Genomic DNA, 21,267 nt, shown 5'->3' with positions numbered 1-21,267 from the left:
CCAAATTGAGTATTCCCTCATGCGAGGGAGAAGGCATTCGTGTTCATTTTAAAATAGCAAAATGGAATGGAAATTGTGGCATAGCCAGCAACATTGAGTTCAAGAACATAAGAAGATATGTGCTGGATCAGACCAAGGGTCCATCTAGTCACACAGTAGCCAACCAGTTGCCCATGGCAAACTCATAAGCAGGACATGAGTGGAACTGCACCCTCCTGCCCATGTTCCCCAGCAACTGGTGTACATAACCATACTGCCTCTGATACTAGAGGTAGCACACAGGCATCAGGACTATTAGCCACTGATAGCCTTCTCATCCATGAATTTCTCTAACCCCTTTTAAAGCCATCCAAATTGGTGGCCATCACTACATTTTGTGAGAGCAAATTCTATGGTTCAACTATGCACTGTGTACAGAAGTACTTCCTTTTTATCTGTCCTAAATCTTTCACCAATCAGTTTCTTGGGAGGACCCATGTGCATATAAAATGTCTACACCATGTGCTAGCTTACTGCAATAATGTACATCAGTTTGCACACCTGCTTTTTCAGGTGGGAAAAACTCCCAAGGATCCTGAATGCACAAAGTCATTCAGAAAACCAAGAATATCTGACATGGACCACAAAGCTTTTCATAAATATTTGGGGCATGGGGAAGTAAAGTGAAGAACGCTGCATAAAGGAAGAGACACATCCCTAGCTGTGATGCGGCCATGTTAAATATGTGATGAATACCTTGCACTGTATTATCTCTACTGATTTCATTCATTTTATGTGTCTAGTCCAGTCAGCCCTCTTCTTTTGGCTGAACTTCTGAACCTTCTAGCACGTGGGATGATTTCCTCTTCAGCAGCCAAACAAGTGAGTACTCTGATATGATCTTTCTCTCGAGCGTGTTTATGTCACAGTGCATTTCATTCTAGAATTTGTAAATTTTCGGGTATGTCAGCCTTAGTTTTTCTTTTAAACTAAACAAAACATATCTCCACTAGTCCCCTCTTTGTGTTCAGGTACAGGAAACCTGCCAACAATAAAAGACGCCGGCAAGGGCATACTTGTGCAACCTCATCCTCTGCCAGTGTGGTGTAGTGGTTAGAGTCTTGGGCGGGGACTCAGGAGCTAAAGTCATGAAGCACATTGGCTGACTTTGAGCCAATGACTGACTCTCAGCCTAGCTGACCTCACAGGATTGTTGGGAGGATAAAATGGAGAGGAGTGCCATCTAAACCGCCTTGGATTCCTTTGAGGAAAAAAGTGTGTGTGTGTGTGTGTGTGTGTGTGTGTGTGTGTGTGTAGACCCACCAACTTGGACTTGAGCTGTATTGAGCAATCTGCATAGGGTTGCAGCTGTAGCTGCAAATTACAAGTGGTGGTAATTGTGTGCAGTTCCCTATCCTCCAACATCTTCTTTTAGAGACTGTGAGCTCATCTACACTAAGCAGGATATTCTTCTACACCAAGCAGGATATTCCACTATGAAAGTGGTATGAAAGCGGTATATAAAAGGCAGGAGCCACACTACTGCTTTATAGCGGCATTGAAGTGCATTGCAGGATCTACACTAATAGTGGAACTGAAGTGGACTGACAACTGGTGGGGCCATGGGCGGATCTACACTAGTCTAATAATGTGGCTATTGTTGTTGCTATCTGTGTCGGTTTTGATAATCACGGGGCACACTATGGGGATCTAGCGTTATTTACGTTTTCCCTTTACGTCATTAATTCATTCACACTGTTTGTTCTTCCGTTGTAGCTGGTTCCTGCCTCTTCTGGGTTTAGCCGAGCTTCTGAGTTTGATCCGCCCACTTCCTTTTTTCTTCCCTTCCTGTCCCCCTTTGTTAATTCATTTGCTCATGCTCGTAATTTGAATTGCCAGTGGCGGGAATTTTAGGGACTGAAAACTCTCAGTCTCTATGATCTTCAATGATGGCTGCCATATTCAGCTATGCTAGGTTTCTGAATGTTGTTGCTTTTGTTTTGCAAAACAGCAGTTGGTTCCCCCCTCCCCCCCCCCCCCCCGGCCTGGATATGCCAGGCAAACGCTTCATTCCCACAATTGGGATTTGAAACCAAGTATGTTGGATGGCTTCCAAGCTGGGAAACCCATCTCAGTTTCTCAGCAGGTGTTACCAGACGCAAGCGTCTGCTTCTGTGACCCCCTCCATGAATGGTTGCTCGGGAATGCTGTAGATATGGTTGTATATATGGCACCAACCTGGGATTGGTACCATATGGATGGGGTTGTACATATGGTATCAGCACATCATTGGGACACAAACCAGCCTAGCCCAGTTTTCTTACCCACCTCTCCGTTTGCATCAAGGCAGGGAACAACATTAGAGGAAAGACGAATGTGGAGGGAAGAGGAAAAATGAATTTTTCAGCAGGGCTTGTGGAATGTCCCTGTTTCTCCCTTTTCTCTCTCTCTCTCTCTCTCTCTCTGAGGTCAGCCTGTGGGAATAGCTGCTGGTGGAGAAAGTTGAGGGAGGTTGAGCCTTCAGATTTCCTAGCCAAAGGGAGCAAACACCAAAAAGGTCCTGCAATTTGTAAGCACAGGAAGTCTTGGGAATATTGCCTGTTTCCTGTGATTTCTCTTCATTCCCACAATTTGGATTTGAAACCAAGTATGTTGGATGGCTTCCAAGCTGGGAAACGCCATCTCAGTTTCTCAGCAGGTGTTACGAGACGCAAGTGTCTGCTTCTGTGACCCCCCTCCATGAATGGTTCCTCGGGAATGCTGTAGATATGGTTGTATATATGGCATTAGGGAAAATTACAGAGCAAGAGGCTATAGTAGCAGAAATAATTTATTAAAAATAAGTCCAGCAATTCATTTTGATTACATTGTTTTAATATACAAGATTTTAATATTAGAAAATATTCAAAAAAAAGAACACCATGATTTCAGCAATCCCCTTTACGGAAGATGTTAATGCTACTCCACAAACAACATTGCTTTCTATACCAAGGAATAAAAATAGAACTTTAAGATATAAGAAAGTACTGTGGAAGACAGTTTTAAACATTAGTGATTTCCAAAAAATCATTTACGAAGAAGTGAATTTATTACTTAAAATACAGTGATGACCATGGAATTATAAGAATTGTTTTAAAGCACACTTACAGAACAAAACAGTATGCAGCAGAGAGGTAGTACATTCTTAGAAATTTATAAATGAAATGAGAAAAAAACGGGAACAATGGAAAGCAACATAAAGGAAATTATTAAAATTAAAACACATTAAAAAAGCTTCAGAAAACATTAATATATAGACTCCAGGCAATACAAACCTGACGATCAGGCCCCCTCTATCAAACAACAATAATCACCGAGGAGGATAGGATCAACTAGTGCAGTCATCCACGAGGCAAAACGCTCAGTAGAACGGTTACTAAAGGCGGGTACCGGAAGTGGAAACACCCCCAGGGTAGCAATTGGCTGATCACTCAAGTCGTTAGAACAGGGCACATGCTTTCTAAATAAGCGCTAGTACTGAGCAACAACGAACGGGGACAACGAAATCAAAGAGGTAAGTATAACTCATTTACAACTGAAGATAGAGAGGGTCATGTGATGCTTTGCGTCACAGTTGCTGATTCATAGCGTTATAATAACAATAGTGTAGATTCCCACCATGACACAACTACACTAAGCAGGATATAACACTATGAAAGTGGTATGAAAACAGTATGTGGTATGTGTCAGTGGGCCCCAACAGTTGTCAGTGCCCTTCAGTACCACTATAAAGCAGTAGCGTGGCTCCTGTCTTTTATATACTGCTTTCATACCGCTTTGCAGTGGAATATCCTGCTTGGTGTAGATGAGCCCTGTGAGGGAGGGGCTGCCTCCCATCTACCCAGGCTGCTTTTGGCCCTGTGGAAGAAGAGGAAAAGGTATTTTTGTCCATGGTGCCAAACACAGCTGGGCTGGGCAGTTTGGGGGTGGAAAACCGGCAGAGAACAAAGAATTACGATGCACAACACACACATCCGTTTCCTATTGGAGACTGCAGCCTCAGTTTCAGGTTTTTTTTAAAAAAATGTGAATGGGGAAGCTATAAGTAATTATTGTGACATGCTGTTTGCACCTCGGACCTGCATAAAGGACACTGTGAATGGTTTAAGAAGTGATGCAAAGAATCTTTTTTTCCCCTTTGTTGATCTGAATTATTTTTAACTTATGAATATACTTAATGTGGCATGTAATCTAGGAACTGTCACTTAGACTGAATGACAGTCCCTTGAAAGTCACTGTTTAATTTGACTGATCTGATGGAAGCAAGTTTCCTTGTCCCTGTGAACGAAGTACGTTCTTAAATATGTACATTATTGGTGGCTAATCACCATTTTTGCTAGAATGACACGGCATATGTTCTCTCCTTCTGGAGTAGCAGCCACACACGTCCCTGCTTTGATATCTCGAATGGCTGTCGTCTGCTTTACCATTAAAGCCACTTTCAGCACAATGCAGTGCGTGTCTACTGAGAAGTAAATCCCACTGAGTTCAATGGAGCACACTCCTTTGGAGTTCTGATTGCTTGGCAACCCAGAGGAATTGTTTGCTTTCATTGTGAGATGGTGCAAACATGAAGGTTGGTGCTTAGCTTGGGATGTTTACATTTGGAGACTTTATGCGGAGACTTTAGCTTATCTTTATACAGTTAATAATACCCTGGCATGCAAGGAACATTAGGGCTCCTACTTACGTGTCCATTTTCTGCCTAGTAACTGATTGCACTTACAGCCCGATCCCGCCCTAATTCTTCCCCTGGCAGTGCGCTCTGCATCCTTGGTGAGTGTCAACACTGTCTTGGTCAGGGGGGCAGCAGCTGTGCTGGGTTGTCATTTTGCCTTGCCAGGGGAGGCCATGTATAAAGTTTGGTCCCAATCCGGCAAACTTCCAAGGGTTTATTTGCACCACCCCCTTTTTTGGTGCACCCAGGGTTTTATCTCCTTTGTGTGTAATGGTGCAGGGCTTTGATGGTGCATCAGGTGCCTTCTGACTAGGAGCGGCTGTGTATGAAGTTTGGTCCTGAACCCACAAACTTCCAAGGTTTTATCTGGGCCACCCACTTTTTGGTGCACCCAAGGTTTTCGCTCCTTTGTGTGTAATGGGTGCAGGGCTTTGATGGTGCATTGGGTGCCTCCCGACTATGAAGTTCGGTCCCAATCCTGCATACTTTCAACACTTTAGAGCCACCACCACCCTTGTCAGGGTGATGCTGGAAACTCCAAATTAACCCATCCCTTGACATTGGGATATTGTGGAAGGTTAGAACAGGCCGCTGCGATGTTATCAATGGGTGAAACAGGACCAGTGCTGGGCGGAAGGACTGCAGCAGGACTCGGGGGGGGGGGGGCAAGGTGTGCGTGACTCAGATTACGCATAGTAACTTAATGAGCTATGCACATTAGCATATGTGTTGATCATGTGGGGGATAACTAGCTTATTTTCACAATTAGCTACTTTGAGTAGGTTATTAACCCATCATAGCTTAAAGTGATGTCTGAAAGCAGCCCTTGAGTGCTATTTTCAGTTGAAAAGCAGGATCTAAACTCAATAAATAAATAAATAGAAGTTTGCTTATCAAGGCTCTCAGTGTCCCACTAATATTTCTTCCTTGGTGTTTGTCAAAATATTTATACCATGTTAATGGCAGGTTATTAAAACAAAAACTCCAAGGAGCTTTTGCATTGTATTATCTATTTGTAATGGAGCTTGTGTTCTGTGGGTCTTTAAATTAATAACTTGTTGAGATTTATATCCAACTCAAAACCCCAAAGTAGTTTCACAAATGCAATCTAACAGCCTATCTAAATAAGATGCCAACTTACAATGTCATTGTTTGGCTATCACCGAGTAATCCTGTAAAATACGGTGCCCTTGCCGCATTTAGAAGAGGACTTTGGTGGGCTAGATGTCTGAAGAATAACAAATGTTTCTAACGATTCTCAGCAGTAGGCAGAGAGATTGGATGGCCTGAGGGCAGGAATGGCTATAGACACGCACACAACAGTGGATGAATTGCTGCATTTGAGAGTGGGGTGATTGAACTGCAGCGGGGAAGGCAGATCCAGCAAGAAATGACGGACCGATTTGATGGGCTAGGCAAACAAGGGCACGTGCATAAATACACACACATGCGGGCAACACGTACAGGATTCTGGCAGCTGCTGGCAGCTTAAAAATTTCTCTTTGTGCTCTGTACAAATCAATGACACTCAAATTGATAAGGGCTGTGAGCTTTATTAGATGTGGTACACTGCACAGCCCGTGCATGTGTGTCTAAGTGGAGATATGGCTGCACTTGGCTTCAATCTGAAATTACAACATCACCCAAACAAGCCTTTTCCAAAACTAAGCACATACACTCAGAGAGTCACTTTAGGTGTGTGCTTGTTTGCTCCACTTATAGCTTATTAACTCAGCTTATAGCTTATTACTCATCTTATTAACAGCACATTGTCATGCCAGCACACTGGCATTTTCCCCCATGTACTAACTGTGAATATGAACCTTATCTGGGAAACTGCACAGATCACCACCAATATAGGAAAAAGTAGGGTGACACTTTACACTGAACGAGGCCAATGGGCCATTTAGTTGAGCGTTGTGTGTTATCCCTGATGAACACAAGGTCTTTGTCCTATTTCTTCCCTGTAAAATATTTTGTTCCACTTTTGTTTTCTCCAGTGCAGTCTTGGATGTGCACAGCTTTGAGGTGGTCTCTAAATACTGAGCAGTGCTTTTTAAGGCTAGGAAGAAGTTCATGCTAGCTTGCTACTGTAACTTGGCCCAGTTTGTCTTTTTAATACAAATTGCACCAGCCATGGGGACAGCCCCTTTAAGGACATCTGTTGCCTTTCCGTTCGCTTATGCACCCCCATGTTTTTGTACTAAAGGTGACCCTTTAGTTTTGTACTAAAGGTGTATTAGCTCGTTTGTTCTGCCACCCCATCAGCCATGCATGGGATACAATCTGCCCATAATTTAGTTGTATTTATGTTACGAAACCAGAAGCTGTACCTTAAACACACAAGAATTCTAACAAAAACCTTGTTTAAAAAAATTTATCAAATATCTCTTTTTCACACTAACACTTGCCTGTTGGCCCTTTACAGTCTGACAAGACATGAAGGTTGCATAGTGGCTACCCCCAGATTGCTTTGTTCTTACACCCCTGAGGCCCTGAGCAAAAGAAATGTGACTTGGCACAAGTTAGACTAACTTGAATAGCAGCTCGCTGTAGTTAAATATAGTGTCAACGTGTAACTTGCTGCATACCTGGAGAGAAGCACTGTAGGATTATTTTGGGCCAGACGCCCTTTCTGCCCTGAAAAAACTCCCATCTGTTGTGGCGGAAGATTTATAACGTGGTTAGTCTAACCATCTCATTTTAATCTTGTTTTGTGGGAAAGCATTGCTGATTGGGCTGGGGGAGTACTACATTAAAGAGCGTTTTCTTAGTTTCAGTGAATTAGTAGCATGGCGTTTCCGGCACAGCCGTCATCTCTGCATTGGCAGACTGTGATTGCCCAAACGTGCAATTATTTCTTCAGTGCAGGATTAAGCAGAAGCAGCTGTTTTAGAAAGGGTTCTCCCTCTCTCTCAACCTACATCTCTGAAATAAGAGCAGAGGGAATACAGAAAATGCCTGCCCAAAGAAATTGCTTTTTTATAAATAGCCCTTTCTCTGGGGGGTTTACAAGCTATCGGAGCCAGACTACAGAGCTGGAAAACGCTATAACATTAACTAATAATTATTCCAGGCAGACACATAGGTCCATCCAGCTATGCTTTACTGTGATGGATAAGTGGGCTGGAGCTGCCACCAGGTTTGCATTATACCCTTCCTCCCCTTTATGTTCGATGACCTTCCTTTGTTATGTAGCTAAATTCCTGCTTCTCTCCATTGATAGGCTGTTGACTGTTGGAAATGCATTTTGCAATTTCATTTATCCATACTCTGTGGAACAAGAGGAGGTTGTTTAAGGTACATACACAAAAATCGCACCTGGAATATTGCCAGCCAAGCAATCCTAGCCCAGTGTTACATTCACAGTGGGTAACAGAGGATCCAAATCTACTTTCTATACATAAGAACATGCACTGAACGGGGGTGGTGTGGGGAGACCCACTACCTACCTAGTTTATGTATTCAAAGAATAGTATTATATTTATTTATTTATTTATGGATTTTTATGCCGCCATTCAGCCAAAAAAGGCTCTCACGGCAGCTTACAAAAGTATTTCTTGACAGTCCCTGCCCACAGGCTTACAATCTAAAAGACATGACACAAAAGGAAAGGGGATTGGGAGGGAGGTGGAGGGGGGAAAGGAAAGCAAATTCAGGCACTACAATCTTAGTTGCAAAGTTCAGCAGTGACTTGTACATATCAGCAAGGATAACCAGTCTGCATTAGTAATTTTGAACATGTAGTATTTCAGTTTAGACCAGTCCTTCACTAGCAGCCCTTTTCTTTACCAACAGGACACTTCTTGATTTGCAGAACTGAGGGATGTGCTTCTCTCTCATTCTCTTCCTTTAGAAATAATGGGTGATATTCAACTGTGTCATTCCATTAGTACAAATGATGCTGCGGCGCGCTAGGGGAAACTGCATTCTGAACTGAGAAGATTCAAACTATGCGCAAGAGAAGAATCCATGAATCCAATTGCACATTCCGCTCGTGTAACTGGTTACACAACTGCTTGCACCCGTTGAGCAACCCATTGCGCGAGCAAAACAGGCAACCTCTTACGCAACAGAAAGATTCAGTGGAGCTCTGCTGGCGCTATTTGAGTTTGCGGAATGTTGCTGTTGGATACTGCCCACCATACATTTTTCACTAAGGCTGATGAATATATATGCTTTTGTTTTGGGCCGCAGCTAGTGCTGGCTACTGTAGACCCTAAAGTGTAAAGGAATTGATATAAACTGCTGAGGGTGATTGCAAATATTTCCCCTGTTGGTCGCTTCCAGGAGTCTGAATCTTGTTGAACCTAACCCAATCATATGGTTGAAAGTCTTGCATGCCTGTAACACAAATGTATAATCTCTGTTTCGCGCAGAAGTCTATACCTAGCTTACTTTGGAGAACTAGAAATGGCAGTCCAGAAATGAAACGTTCAAAGGAAACTCATGAGAACTTTGCATGATAAACATTCTGCTGATTTCCTTTGCACATCTCGTTATAGCGAATCATTGCTAGAGTGATACCTGGTTTTGAGCCAGTACCGTAGTCCTTATGCCACTAACTCTCTGCTTTTTTTATTATTGTTAAATTCACTCTTGCCTTCTGAAAGACAAGAGGCATTTTTCAAACACCAATTTTCCTTTATCTTGATGCTGCAGGTGTTGGAAGAGATGTGGAAGGGAGAAGGGAAGACCCCAGCTCTGATTGTTAAAGAAAAAAAACTTGAACTGATCCAGGACCAGAATGAGCTTGAGCACATATGTCAGGCTGTGATGGAAGGCCATCAGAAAGAGGTGATATTGATAACAATCCTGGGAAATTGGGAACAAGAGGCTTTGACACTTCAGGGTGGGCGACGGAGATAAAAGATTTAAATTGCCATCTTCCTTTCAGATTGCCGGTTGGTTTGGCAACTCTTTAGAGAAAATGGAAGAAATTACATTGTGGCACGTGAAGTGCTCGCAAGAGACAGTAATTGTGCTGAGACTTACTCCTAAAGCCTTCCTGGCTTCAGAAACCCTACACTAGCTAACTTGAATATTTCTTTGAGAGTACATTAAAGCAAACATCACCTGCCTGAATAATAAAAGCAAAGTCTAAAAGATCCCAATTTGAAGTATCTAATTGTTAAATGTTGCTGTCTGATCTGCAAGGTTGGTGGGGTGTGTTTTTTTTTTTCTCGTTAAAGAAGAGAAATCCTTCAGAGTATCCAACAATAGCCTTAGAAGGAGTAAGTGCTTTTGTGTTCTCTCCCAGAACAGGAAAGCGGTAATGAATAGCTTGCATTAAGTAAAATGTTGTCTAGGTACTTATGCAGCTGGGAAAATGCTAACATCTATCAAGAACAGTGCTGCCCATGCCCACAGCCCTTCAGTGGGGGCTATCAGCTTTGCAGAGAGCTTTTGATAAAGAAAATGAACGGATCTGCCTGACCTTCATCATGCCAACTAATTTGCAGTGGCTGAAGAAAGTGCCTCTGTATTTTCCAACTAGCAGTGAAGCGCAGGCACAGGTAGACTGAGCATTAGGACTGATCAAGGACTGCAAGAACAAGAGGTCTATTACTAGACCTTGTTTCAGTAATGACATGGATTGTAAGAATATTCTAGCTATATTCAGGCATGAGGAGGAGATCAAAGGCTGCTTTGATGCTTCTTTTTTGAATGACACTGCTATGAAATCTTACGAATCAATCATCTGGGAAAGTGCCAGTCAAAGCATGTACCATGGTGCACTTTACTATCGACAGCATAATCCAGCAAGGCCCATTCCAGGACCAGTAGCGCTGTATCCATTCCCACATTATAGGTGGAATAATCATTACAGGGGCCACAGTCTTTCTGCACGGGGAGAGCTATTTAAGATCTGAACAATCGAGAGCAATTGCTGTAAACTGCCCAGAGAGCTTTGGCTATGGGGAGGTATATAAATGTAACAAATAAATAAATATAAATAGGCCCTAAAAGGCAGGACTGTGTTCTTAAGCTTGCAATGGATCCTTACTGATGATCACTTACATTAAAGGGCTACATAAGACTGTGTGTCAAGCAAAAAATTTATTGTCATTGATGCCACAGTCACTATCTAGTAGGCACCTGTGATCAATCTGCAGCCACCTTCTACGTGGCTTTGGCAATCGCATTAGAAATTACAGCGCTAGCCACAGGGAGAGAGATTATTCCCCCCACTGTAGCAACAATAGACTATGGCTTACTGGCTGGGAAAATGAGATTTCCCCTCAACAGCAGTACTACCTGGTGGGAACTTAGTTCCCCAGCAACAAGATAACTGCGTATAATTGTATATAGAAATTATTTGAATAAGCTCCTTAGAATTGCCAGAGCTGTTGACAGAATGTGTATCGTGCTTTGCTAAGAAGGGCTTTTAAACTGGAAGACTAAATAATACTTGAAAATAGTGAATAGATCTGAAGGAGTACGTGGTGGTTGTTTTTGAAAGTTAAGATTCTCCGTGTATTAACAGGATCCCACAAGTTGTACTGACACTGCCAACCTTTGATATAGCCAGTGGTGTACATGAGGATTAACTAATCGAAATGACAGATTATCTAGCCAGAAATTAAAGACTTGTGAACGTATTGCTTTCTTTTAAGCTAACTTCCCCAGGATAACTAATCATGATGTCTCTAGGCAGCCTCTGGGTTCAGAGTGTGCAGGCCATTGAATACCAGTCGCTCATGTCCTGCTTCTCAAGCGTATTTGCTGGAATAGATGGACCATTGGTCTGAATGCAAAGAGAGGAGTCCTTATGGCCCATCAAGCCACATGCAGCCCACCAGTGGCTTGATAAGGCTGTTGTTTCCGCTGAGTGCCAATGGTGTGCCTGTGTGCTTTGAAAGGCCACGGTATTTGTCCTGATTGGTTACCTCTGTCTTTTCCAAGACTTTTATTGTTGCTGCTTTTATATTCTTGAGTTTTCTTCCTTTCAAATTGTCTGCATGGGATTATAACTTACCTCTGAATAAGTGGTCCCTGCAACAATATTCTCACACTTACATCCTCACCCTGCAACAGGAGTGCTCCTGTTCATGGTTCCAACTAGACACACCTTCCTTCCTTCCTTTCTTTCTTTCCAATATTTATATACCGCTCCCCGTTCAAAATTTCGGAGTGGTGTACAGGATAAAATAAAAGAATAAAAACACATTAAAATAGATTTTTAAAAGAAGCAAAATGCAAAGTGAACTGTGGCTGGTCATCAAGGGAAGCCTTCCTGGAACGACGTTTTTAGGAGGCACCAAAAGGAATGCAAATTTGGTGCATGCCTGACCTCCAGAGGCAGGGAATTCCATAGAAGGGGGGCTACCACGCTGAAGGCTCTTCCCCTGGTGGACTCCAATCGGAGGATAGGTCTATGTTGAACCACCAGGAGCATGCCCTCGGATGACCTCAGTGACCAGGCAGGTTGATAGGGCAGAAGGCATCTCAGGTATCCTGGTCCCAAGTTGTTTAGGGCTTTGTACACTAGTACAAGAACCTTAAACCTGGCCCGGGTAGCGAATAGGCAGCCAGTGCAGTTCCCTCAGCAAGGGAGTTACATGCTGGAAAGGGGCAGCTCTGGACAACAGCCGAGCTGCAATGTTCTGCACTAGCTCCAGCTTCTGGAACAGCTTTAAGGGCAGCCCCACATTGCAGTAATCCAAACTTGAGCTCATTGCAGTAATCCAAACTTGAGGTTACCAATGCTTGTACCGCCAAGCTATCCCTGTCCAGGAGAGGCCATAGCTGGCAAACCAGCCGAAGCTGGTAAAAGGCACTCCAAGCCGCCGTGGGCACTTGCACCTCCAGTGACAGAGATGGATCTAAGAGTACCCCCAAAATATGAACCCAATCTTTGGGTTATTATAAGCTGCTCCAGCAGTCAGTTCACTGTCTTCTCTTCCTTCTCCACCCCCTGTTGGCATGGGAGCACTGTGTTCCAGTATTAGGAGAAAGGAATAATGCTGAATAGAAAATGAATATGCATGGTTTAGGAGCAATCCTATGCCCTCCAGACAATGTTGGGAGAGAAAAAAAGAATCATCCTTCTCCCACCCCCACTCTGTGCCATTTCTCTTCCTAGGTTGCAGAGATAAAGAAGGGAAACCAGAAAGTCCTGAATAAGCTCATTGGACAGGTTCAAAGAATAACAAGACGACGATCAGACCCCATCTTGGTGAAACAAATACTAGAGAAGCTGCTGTCATAGGAGCCTGGAGTGAAAAATGCTGTATCTGGCTTGCCCATTCTTGACATTCTGAACGCATTAGAGAGGTAATTACTTGACAACCTTCTATACTGTTAGCAATCAAGTCACTGTACAGATTTCACTTGATGCTGGCTCACATCATATTATTGTAGCTGCTTTCCACCATTTTCTAGCTTTTTCCCGGGCCATCATCCTCTTAAGTGTCTGTTGATTCAGAAAATAAGTTATAAAAGGAAAGAACTGAAGTTGCAGCGTGCACAAGTTTTCTGTTTTTAAATCTGCTGAATTTGTAACATTACTGATGAATAGGAGGGGAAATGATACATTATATTCTTTTTCAAAAATGTCTTAAATACTAACCTCTTAATGTGTTTTCTTGGGAATGATCGAAGCAGAATACCCCCTCGACTGCTAAAATCTTCAGGAATCTTTTACAATAAAGAATATGCATGAGTGATGGAAAGGTTAATTACTCAAAAACAATTTTTTTGTTACAAGGAATCCTAAGAGTTTTCTTAAGTAAAAACTGATGTATCAGGTCACTGATGTTCCTTAGGGTGTGAATTTCACCTGGTGCTGCATACTTGTGAATGAATTCTAGTATATTCTCTCTCTCTCTCTCTCTCTCTCTCTCACACACACACACACACACACACACACAAACACACACACACAGTTTCACATGCTGTGTCTCACACAGATCAAGAAATACTCTACAATTAAAAGGAATATATATTTATGGTCAAATGTTGTCCTGATATTTAGTATTCTGGAACATTGCAAATAAATCCACTTTTCAATAAACATGTTTGTGGTCCATTCCTTGATCTTCTGTAATAAGTTATTTTTATAGGATTGCAATAATCCATATTCTTTCCATACCATTCAGATATTGCTGCAGCAGCAGCTTTCTTCCAATTTGCTTCCAATTTTAGTTGTCATGAGCAGGTTTACAGCATTAACAAAGTCTTTAAGGTAAATACTAGTTTATGATTTTGCGGTGTTGAGCAGCCAGCGAGTCCTGGTATCTCTCCCCTGCCCCATACTTTATTCCAAAAATAAAAGAAGTGAGTGGCCAAAGGGAGAAATCCTAAGCTCTTTGAGAGAGCAGCTGAGGGGCCATTGGATGTCGTAGATTTCCCTTTCCAAAGGCAGAGAGAGAGAGAGAGAGGCCTGCGAGATGGGAAGGACTTCCACCCTCAAAATGCTCCTTGTTGTAGCAGTAACAAGTTCTGCCACTGCCCTTGCTGCCCACTGTTACTGCTCCAAAGGGTGGGGCAGTGTTATTTTACGCCCCCATTGAAACCAACAGGAGGGAAACCTTAAAAGGAAAGTCCAGCCCTGAGAAAAGGGAAAAGCCCTCCCTCCTTTTTCACCTTTGCCAGCATGAGTCCAGCAGGGCTTAAGAAATAGTGGTTCCTCCACCACAGATTTTCACCACAGATATACAGGGATTGTCCTGTAAATGTATTATTTCACTGACTGCTCCTCCACTAAGTATCCCTATGATACCAGTCCAGCCATTCTTCACATTTTATTTCTCAAGGGAAGAAAAGTTTCCTTTTGACCTTAATGACACTATGCCCTCTCTGTTTAAAGAGAAGGAAGAAACCTATTTAACAGACTTTCCCTTCATCTTCAGCTCCATTAATAACTGTGCTTGGGGTGGTAACTTCTTTTTGATTTTTTTTAAAAAAGACAAGGAAGGAATCCCATTAAGATGAAAGTTATTGGAAATCTTAACTTTGATTTGAAAAATCACTTGTATTCACAAGATTGTAATTCTATATATTGTATTGGAAAAGATATTACCAAACAGCATTTAGCGGCTCAGCTGCCTGTACTCTGGAATTTTAAGGCAACTCCTACTAAAATTACCCCTTACTTCAGGCTTCAGCCACTTTGGAGAACAAATAATTTGCTTTTGGAATCAAGCCAAGAGAGGTTATAACAAACCTTTCAAGGTTTCCACTAACATCTAAAGCAATGGCCTTATAATTCAAGACCCTGTAGAGTAACAAAGTTTTAAAATGTTTAATGAATAGAATTTGTAATTAACAATTTGTATAAGCAATAAACCAGTGATGTTTAACTTGACTTATTTTCTTGGAGGGAATTAAACAACCTTGGATATTTCTTGACCTTCTTTTATTTTAACGAAAGTAAATTGCATATTAACATTAAAACACAGCGAAAGGTTGCATTCCGAAAACACAGATACATGTCTCTCTGCAGTCAAGTGTCATAAGTCAGCAGATGTTGTTCATGGCTTAGGCACATGCATTTTTGTCATTCCAGGTGCCCTTTTCTCTATTGCAGTGTGGTTGCTGTTTTGTTCTATGTTGGCTCAGTAAAGACATCTGCTTAAATGAGAACACACATGAAAGGTTAAATCCAGAAGACCCATAGGAGCACAGAGCTTCCATAAAGAAAAATCTTGGATATGGAAAAGATAGCTCTCCTCAGTCTGTTCTTCCAAGAAATGTGAACACAAAATGCAAGCAATTTGTTATTATAAGTATAGGGGCAATGTGCAACTATTTTGTGAACCGCCCAGAGAGCTCCGGCTATTGGGCGGTATAGAAATGTAATAAATAAATAAATATTTCATTTTATTTGTTACTCTTCTATACCACCCAAAAACTGAAGCTCTCAGCTGTTGTCCCCACTCCTGCTCCAGCAGAAGCAGAAACATTAGTTAGAGTACTGAAACCTAACAATGAGTTCATAATCCCTCAATTGCTGTTGTAGTAGAAGACAAAAGTAATGAGAATGGAAGTACTGGAAGACATTTCTACACAAGAGTTTTACATTGTAGTGTATCTTGGTCTAGATTACATTTCAATTCGGTTAGAGTTAGTTACCACTTAGTATATGGTGTGTACTATGTAACTATTGTTTTGCACAATCTGCACCGTACTTTGCATGTTACAATAAACCACCTACAGGCTGCAAGATATGAGCAAAGTAGCTAACAAATGTAGAATGGTCAAAATTAGAGAGAAACCATTACAGATGCTACCAATTGAAGAAATTTTAGTTTCTTTTATTTATTTATTTTTAAAAAGTGTAAGAAATTAAATCACCTGTTTGTTCTATAGAAAACCAAACCATTATCATAGGTATTTTGTATGATTTCCAAGAATGATGTTTGGGACGTTCTACATTTTGCCTAAACCAGCAGAGTTGTACAGAAGCAGCCTTCTGGTTTGATAGCTATACAGCTGCATATCTGGATATTTATTTATTATATTTCCATACCACCCAATAGCTGAAGCTCTCTGGGCAGTTCACGAAAATTGTATTTGTATTTCCATCCTTGGCCTGATGTTCATGTCAGACCCTAATAAACTGGCTGAATGCACATTCCCACTGGCTGTAGGTAAGTTGAGCTGAATTAGGGTATTTTATAGTGTTCAGAGAGTAATTCATAACAGTAATTACTGTACATCTAACTCCATTGTCTGTTGTACATGCCAAACACGACAGTGAATAAGCCAAGCATCCAACCATCCTATCTGAAATTGTTTGCCAAATGTTAGCATTTGAATTATCATTTCGAATACAACTCTATACAGCCAAAGCACCTATTCCTAGTTAAAACAGCTTAAAATGAATTACTGGGGTTGAAAATTAAAGTTGACGTTAATGTCTGCTCCTCTGACAAATTCAACCAGTAAGATTTCTAGCCTGCCAAAATCTGTTCTCAAAGGACTGTAAAAGCAACCAGGTTTAAAAGTGCTAAAGACAAACAAAACACACACAAAAAGACACCATACTTTGGACAAATGCTAAACAAGAAATAAGGAACTGAAGGGCACACTTTCCAGCCTGTGTGAAAAGAAAGTACTTGCTTGGGGAGACAAAGCTTGCTTGGAAGGCTATTTTGTAAGAGGAGTTTATCTATTAAGAGAGAAGCTGGAAACTGGTTTCCAGTTGTGTTTCTAACTCCCATAAAGGTTATCGACCTCATTTTGTGGATCCTCTATGCTTAACTGACTTAAACACTGTGATGAATACAGAGTCTATGCCAAGGGTGCTGGAAGCAACCACTTGTTGCAGTTGCTTAAATTGATTCACTGTTTATTGCATGGTTGTAAAACCTACCATAAGAGTGAGGGATGTGTATATTGTGTCTGGTTGGGTCTAGCAGGAGCAGGCTTTCGTCAAGACTCATCAAATCCTTTGCAATTGCAGGGCAGCTCTAATCATTCTTGGGAAAATATCCCTAATCATTGATATGGGAGGAGTCCCCAGGAAGAAGTCGGCTCAGTGCCATCTTTAACAATAGTAGAAACTCATCCTTTTCAAATGAAACATGCAGCTAGCTTCCCCGGAAAGGAGACATTAAATGCAGGTCGATCATTGGCTAGGTTATTCTTATTTATAGACCCAAAGATTCTACCTCTCCTTTTTAGGAAAGTACTTTGTGTGATAGCTGAATAAATTCCAGTCATGCTTGGAGGAAGCATCCTTATGCAACCTTTTTCCAGCAGCTTTAGACCTGGCTATGGGACTGAGATGGCAGTAATGGATGAACCTGCTTTTGGAATTAACAAAAACCGCTGATTGTGCTGGGCCTCGTAGCAGATCCAACATCATAGATTCTTTAATTAACCTTGAACATATAGCCAGGGGCTCTCCAGGAGCTTAAATATTTTCTCTCACACCTTAATTCAGTAGGGAGGCAGTGAGAAGGCTACCTCAGCACATTGAAACTGACCGGCACTGTTCCGGAAGTCTCTGATTTAGCATCCTCGCTATTAACATCTATATGAAGCTTCTGGGAGAGTTCTGCAAAAATTTGAGGAGTGCATCATCAAACTAAAATTACCCAGCTGTACATTTCATGAACAAGGTATCCACCAGCTGGGTTGTTCTGCTTGGCTACAATACTATACTCATTTTCCTGGGAGTAACCCAGTGGCCCTGAGACTAATAAACTGACTTGAGTCCAGGCAAGATGGAGACAATGCTCCAAGGAGAATTTTCTTTTTTGTCCCCCCGACCAAACTGTTGGAGAATGTAACCTTACACCAGGGGACAGTGAAATGCTCCCTCGCCACCCACAAAGTGCATGGAGAATTTTATGGGGCCAATTCAATTCAGTTTACTCTACAAAACCGTACTGGATATGTGACACAGGTGGTGGGGAGATGACACTTTCTCACTGCTACAAGCAACTCTCTAGATCCTACTTTGGGGACCTTTCTCACATAAGCGGTTTTTGGGTTTAGGAAAAGCAGTATACTAATAGAAGTTCTCAGAACTAAGGGTAATTGAATTTAGAATTATTTTAATTTAACCGCATACCTTCTAATATGGTTAAAGTTGCTCTGCAGAGAAAGAGCTCAGGCTATAGTTCAGGGTAGTCTTCTTTATTTAGAAACCACCACTCTACAATTGCATTCAAGATAGTGTACAAATAACTCTGTCTCGTACTCACAGCTTCTGTTAAAATATAGTGGGTGCTGGTCTGGCTGCAATCTACTGCCTACTGCATGCTGTGGTGAAAGCTGATGTGCTTTTTAATGGAGGTTAATTGCAATCCAATGATCGATTCCATTTTAATGTGATTTATTCTCATAGTGATTGCACCACGCTGCAGCAATGAGTTCTATAAATTAATTTAGATATATGGGAAGTAGCAATTCCTTGTGTTGACCTATCTCACAGAGTTGTCATGAAGAGGAATGAAATAAAAGCTATAACACACAGTATAGCTGGATAGATATATTGAAATTTATGGCATAACAGAAGCTAGGCCATACTACACCCAACACTAGTTGTGTTGAAAATGCAGGACACACATTATACACACATTGCAAACTTCTTGGGGGGGGGGGGGAGAGTAAGATAGCTGTGATCCAGCCTTCCTTGTACAAGCAGCATAAAGAAGGAATATCAAACTATATAGAGAACGACTCCTCCCCTATATACTTCCTGTTGGACAATTGTTTGCATAATGGATTGTGGCTAGTTGTATTACCTTGCAGAGGGGGCTTCATGGTCCTCAAAAACCTGGCTTTACCATAGGTATTCCACTAACCTCAGCTTAAAACCAAATGGATAGTATTCAATGTTAGTCCTGCTTAGAGTAGACCCAGTGAAATAAATGGATCTGAAGTTAATTATGACTAAATTAAGAGCCATCCATTTCAATGGCTCTCCTCTTAAGTAGGACTAACATTGGATGCTGCGAGTATTTCCACACAAATGAATTGTCTGTACTCATCAATAAATGCCCTACTTGGAATAGTACAATAACACCTAGCACTGAGCCCCCCAGATTGTAAATAATATATGTAATAAAATCACAGGGTTTTGGCTGCTACTGGCCACCAATGGTTTCTGGGGCACACAGTTTCACACGGAAAAGTAAGGAATTGTGCAAATTGCACACAAGTGAGTTCATGGTGTGGATCCTAATTCTGTTGAGAAAACATTGTTTTGTTTACCAAGCTGTAATGGGAGAAATTTAGTCTTATGGAAATGAGCAGCATAAAAATCAAGGCAGTTTCCCTGGCTTGATGCAGTTTCATAGCATCTTATAGTTTACATTTTCAAACTATTCTACAAGAAACATTTTTTTTCAATGTTTTTAAACAGTCCTTTGTTACATAGCCCCAACCAATCAGGCAAGAAACTATAACATCAGATGCATCAAGTGGACTGTGGAGTTCTTGGATATTAGCCATGGGACCACGGAAGATATGCTAGGTCACATGGAAACTAAAGAAACCAAGCTTGAATGCAAAGATCCCACATGCAAGCCAAAACAATGGGCGAACTATAAAAGAACAAGCGACTAAAGCTTCCGTGGATGTACGTGAGCCTCCATGCACCCAAATCTAGCCAGTTGGTACTCAAATCAGTAAAATGCTTTATCTGAGCTGACTTTGTTAGGGAAAGTTGTTAACTATTACTGCTGAAGTAGTATTTCAGGGCAAGCTTGCTTTTTAAATGCCTTTTTGGGCTGGTACCCATCACTGAATTATCCCAAATAGCTTACTTATGCAAAGCAATCCAAAGCCACATTAACCAAGATGCAATTTTCACTTTCCCTGAGATGGCATTTATATAGGAATAATTACAACACTACAGCTTGAATTAGTGCTATAATCATGGCTTGGGTAATTACACCCGAACACTGCAGCACTCGATTTCAGGGGAGTTTTTGCAGGGTTTGGGTTCTTTTGACATGTGAAGCACAAACCAGAATAGCAAAACCTTCTTGTATTTTGCACTCACACGAGTAAGGAACCATCTGCTTACCTGCATTTTATAGTTGTCATTTTTACTTTATAATTAACGTAATCCTGTGGGTTTTTTCCTGCTAACACTCTAAAAGGACTTCTTTTTAATTTTCTAATTCATATTGTTAACGATAGATGGATGGATAAATAGATAGACAAACAGACCTTTCTCTCCGCTCTCAGTGAGACTCTTAACTTTACAAATGTTAATAGTGGCCTACATAAGAGGCACAACATAACAACTCCAGTGAATGCAGCCTTGTAAATTGCATATTAAATCACGTTGCCCTCAAACACGAACTGTGGGTGTAATTCAAAATAATATAGTAGAATTATCATGTCATAATTGAACTTCACAAATGCTAGCCAGATCCTACTTGCCACCCTGGAATTTCAATGCTTCTGAAAATGGCCAACATGACAACCCCAGAGACTGAAACTCTTTGTTTGCTTGGGAAATGGCCATTGCAAGTGTATCAGCAGTGCAAGCAGACCTGTGACTTGCTTCTATTAAAAAGATGCAATTAACATACATCTCTCTCTGGAAAAATGGCCTCACAACTCAAGCTGCTTTCAGTACTTCGTAGTAGAAAAGTAGGATACGCCTCTGAAGAATATAAATAAAGCAGGCAGAGGCTTCTCTGTCTTGAAGTGAATGGGAAAGTTCCATACCTGAACAAACTTGCCTGATGCCATACACAGACCATTTGCTTCTCCCTACCAATGTGACCACTACACAAATCAGCAAGGTGTTGTTTTTTAGTGTATTGTTCAAACTGAAGGGCTCCTGGCTTGTGGCTCTCTTGACAAGCTAGAATCACAAGCTAGGGTTTGTTTGTCCTTGGTTTACAATTCCTGGCTTGTCAAGAGAGCCACAACCCAGGAGCCCCCATCTGGGCAACATGCTAAACAAGCCTTGTTTCATTCCTCCCTGCTAGTCTGATTGCTAAACAAACCAGCTTTGTTTAGCAAGCAGACTAGCAGGGAGGAACGAAGCAAGAATGAACAGGCTGTGTGCACAAACAGGCAATAAGCCAGGATTCTCCATAATTCACACCTTATTTTTTCATGTGAAAACAGTCGCTAACAGCAGGTCACTAGGG

The 21,267-nt window shown here is 41.5% G+C and overlaps 1 protein-coding gene across 1 annotated transcript in view; it reads left to right on the top strand.

The window, feature by feature from the left end:
* GATB (glutamyl-tRNA amidotransferase subunit B) overlaps window positions 1–13,712 on the top strand; it is a 47,145-nt gene extending 33,433 nt beyond the window's left edge. The window contains exons 11-13 of the mRNA XM_063135139.1: window positions 783–861; window positions 9,359–9,493; window positions 12,783–13,712. Of these exons, the coding sequence (XP_062991209.1) occupies window positions 783–861; window positions 9,359–9,493; window positions 12,783–12,908 (340 nt within the window). The 3' untranslated portion in view covers window positions 12,909–13,712. The remainder of the gene's footprint in view (window positions 1–782; window positions 862–9,358; window positions 9,494–12,782) is intronic.
* Window positions 13,713–21,267: the final 7,555 nt, after the last annotated feature.

Source organism: Elgaria multicarinata, chromosome 10 (genome assembly GCF_023053635.1).
Source record: "Elgaria multicarinata webbii isolate HBS135686 ecotype San Diego chromosome 10, rElgMul1.1.pri, whole genome shotgun sequence".
Taxonomy (NCBI): Eukaryota; Metazoa; Chordata; class Lepidosauria; order Squamata; family Anguidae; genus Elgaria; species Elgaria multicarinata.
The sequence above is the reverse complement of the archived record's forward strand: the minus strand, read 5'-3'. Positions and strand labels throughout refer to the sequence as shown.